Source organism: Limulus polyphemus, unplaced genomic scaffold (assembly GCF_000517525.1).
Source record: "Limulus polyphemus unplaced genomic scaffold, Limulus_polyphemus-2.1.2 Scaffold13823, whole genome shotgun sequence".
Classification (NCBI taxonomy): domain Eukaryota; kingdom Metazoa; phylum Arthropoda; class Merostomata; order Xiphosura; family Limulidae; genus Limulus; species Limulus polyphemus.
In genome coordinates this window covers 1,467-3,322 of record NW_013679433.1, presented here as the reverse complement: position 1 = coordinate 3,322, position 1,856 = coordinate 1,467, and the positions used below count along the sequence as shown (strand labels likewise).

Here is a 1,856-nt window from a genome sequence, read left to right as displayed (position 1 = left end):
TCTCTATGTATCCCTGTTGGTATAAATACTACAGATTTGGAACCACTGCTTTAGGTTATTTTTTTAATATTATTCAGATGTTCTCACAGACTCCCATTAAGGTCTCTATGTATCCTTGGTGGTATAAATACTACAGATTTGGAACCACTGCTTTAGGTTATTTTTTAATATATTTGTGTTATTGTCATTATTCTTGTTATTCTTAATAACTGTTCAACTAGCTGAGGGCCACCATCATCATGGAATTAGTCATCTGTTTTATTACTCAATCTCGTGGCTAGGCTTAGCAGATCATAAAGTAAGCATTCTATTTTTTATGATCCTTTAAAATTTAATTAATTGTTATTTTTTAAACATTTAATTTCTACCCTTTGCAGAACTTTATAAAAAAAGAAGTTAGTTCGACCATGATATTTAAACTATTTCCAACTGACAGAAGTTTTTATTGTCATTTTTGAACAGCTGTTTAATTTGTAGTGTTTTCTGTTTAGCTTTTTAATTAATATTATTAAACTTTTCTCTGTTATTCTCTTGTATTAACTATTTAACTGGGGTTCTGCATATTTCTGTTAGATTTCTACTTTATGTTTTGCTCGACGTTTTCTTCGGTCATTAATTTCCTTTCATACTTACAGAGTGGAGTTTGATTTTTTTTTAATGAATTTTATATTGTTCTTCTAGAATATACTGTAATGCTGTTTCTGTGGATTGTTTTTATGTTTAATTTCAGGCTGTAGTTCCTGTTAATTAATTGTGCATTTAACTTTCAGGCTGGGGTCTTGCTTTTAGTACTCGTTGTTGGTTTAAAGACAGGGTTTAACAGTGCTTCCAAAAGACTTGCCAATGACGTAGGTGGTGCCAAACGTCTTCATGCTGTCTCGTCACTCACGTCAACAGTCTTGCTAACACCTTGGGCATTTTTCCTGCGTATTACCAAATATGTGAGTAGAAAAGTATCTTAGTATCATAGTTTGACTATTAACAGATGAACTTGCATACTTAAAGGAAGATTCCAGCATTATGCTCATATGTTCAAAAGGGGTTCAAGGAGTTTTTCACTATGCTTTAAATTTTTTTCTTACTGCTGTAATAAACCCTCAATTACCTGATTGGTCAGCTGACCCCATAGGACTGTTTTCAGTTTGTCTACTACATGTTTAAGGAATTGTTTAAAGTACGAAATCTTAAAAAACACTTTTTTTTTCAATTTGTATATTTATGACCATTTCAAAGATTTCATTAAGGACTTGTTTTGATATTATTTACTTCTCACTAATGAATAATTTCTACATTTGCATAAATTTCCCAAATTATGGTATACTTAAATAGTTTGGTTGGTTTAAAAGTGAATTAAAAACAGGTTAATAGTAATCAATAGAATTTTAGGCTTTACTTTCTATATTGATAATAGTGGTACAGTTTTTCTATGTTTTAATAATTAAGCTAAATTCTAAACACCAGGCTTCTTTGTTAATGAATCACGGGTATTGATTTAATATTAAGTTAAAAGCTAGTCAAGTCCTTGCCATGTCTCTGTGAGGCACATATGGCCAGTGCTTTCAAACTCTGGTTTCGAGTAGCACAAGGAGATGAGATTGGGTGACCCATTCTCCCTGGGAAGGATGCCAGCTAACAGCTGGTACCCATCATATAGCTGGGTAGACTCCAACAGTTGGGATAAAGTGTCTCACTCAAAGAAACAGCAACATGATGCAGGCGATCCTGGGACTCTCACCCATCTGACTACGAATCCAAAGTGCGAAGTAATTAAGTCATTTACCTCCATGTTAAAAACCCAAACAACTTATATATCAAAACAAAACGTTTATTAAATAAAATAGTCTCCATTCTTATCG

General features: G+C 32.6%; 1 protein-coding gene across 1 annotated transcript in view; it reads left to right on the top strand.

The window, feature by feature from the left end:
* The window catches only part of LOC111084118 (zinc transporter 5-like), a gene marked incomplete at its 3' end in the record, with an annotated part of 2,646 nt that extends 1,705 nt beyond the window's left edge, over positions 1 to 941 (top strand). Inside the window, exons 2-3 of the mRNA XM_022380908.1 lie at positions 222 to 298; positions 771 to 941. Coding sequence (XP_022236616.1) covers positions 222 to 298; positions 771 to 941 — 248 coding nt within the window. The remainder of the gene's footprint in view (positions 1 to 221; positions 299 to 770) is intronic.
* Positions 942 to 1,856: the final 915 nt, after the last annotated feature.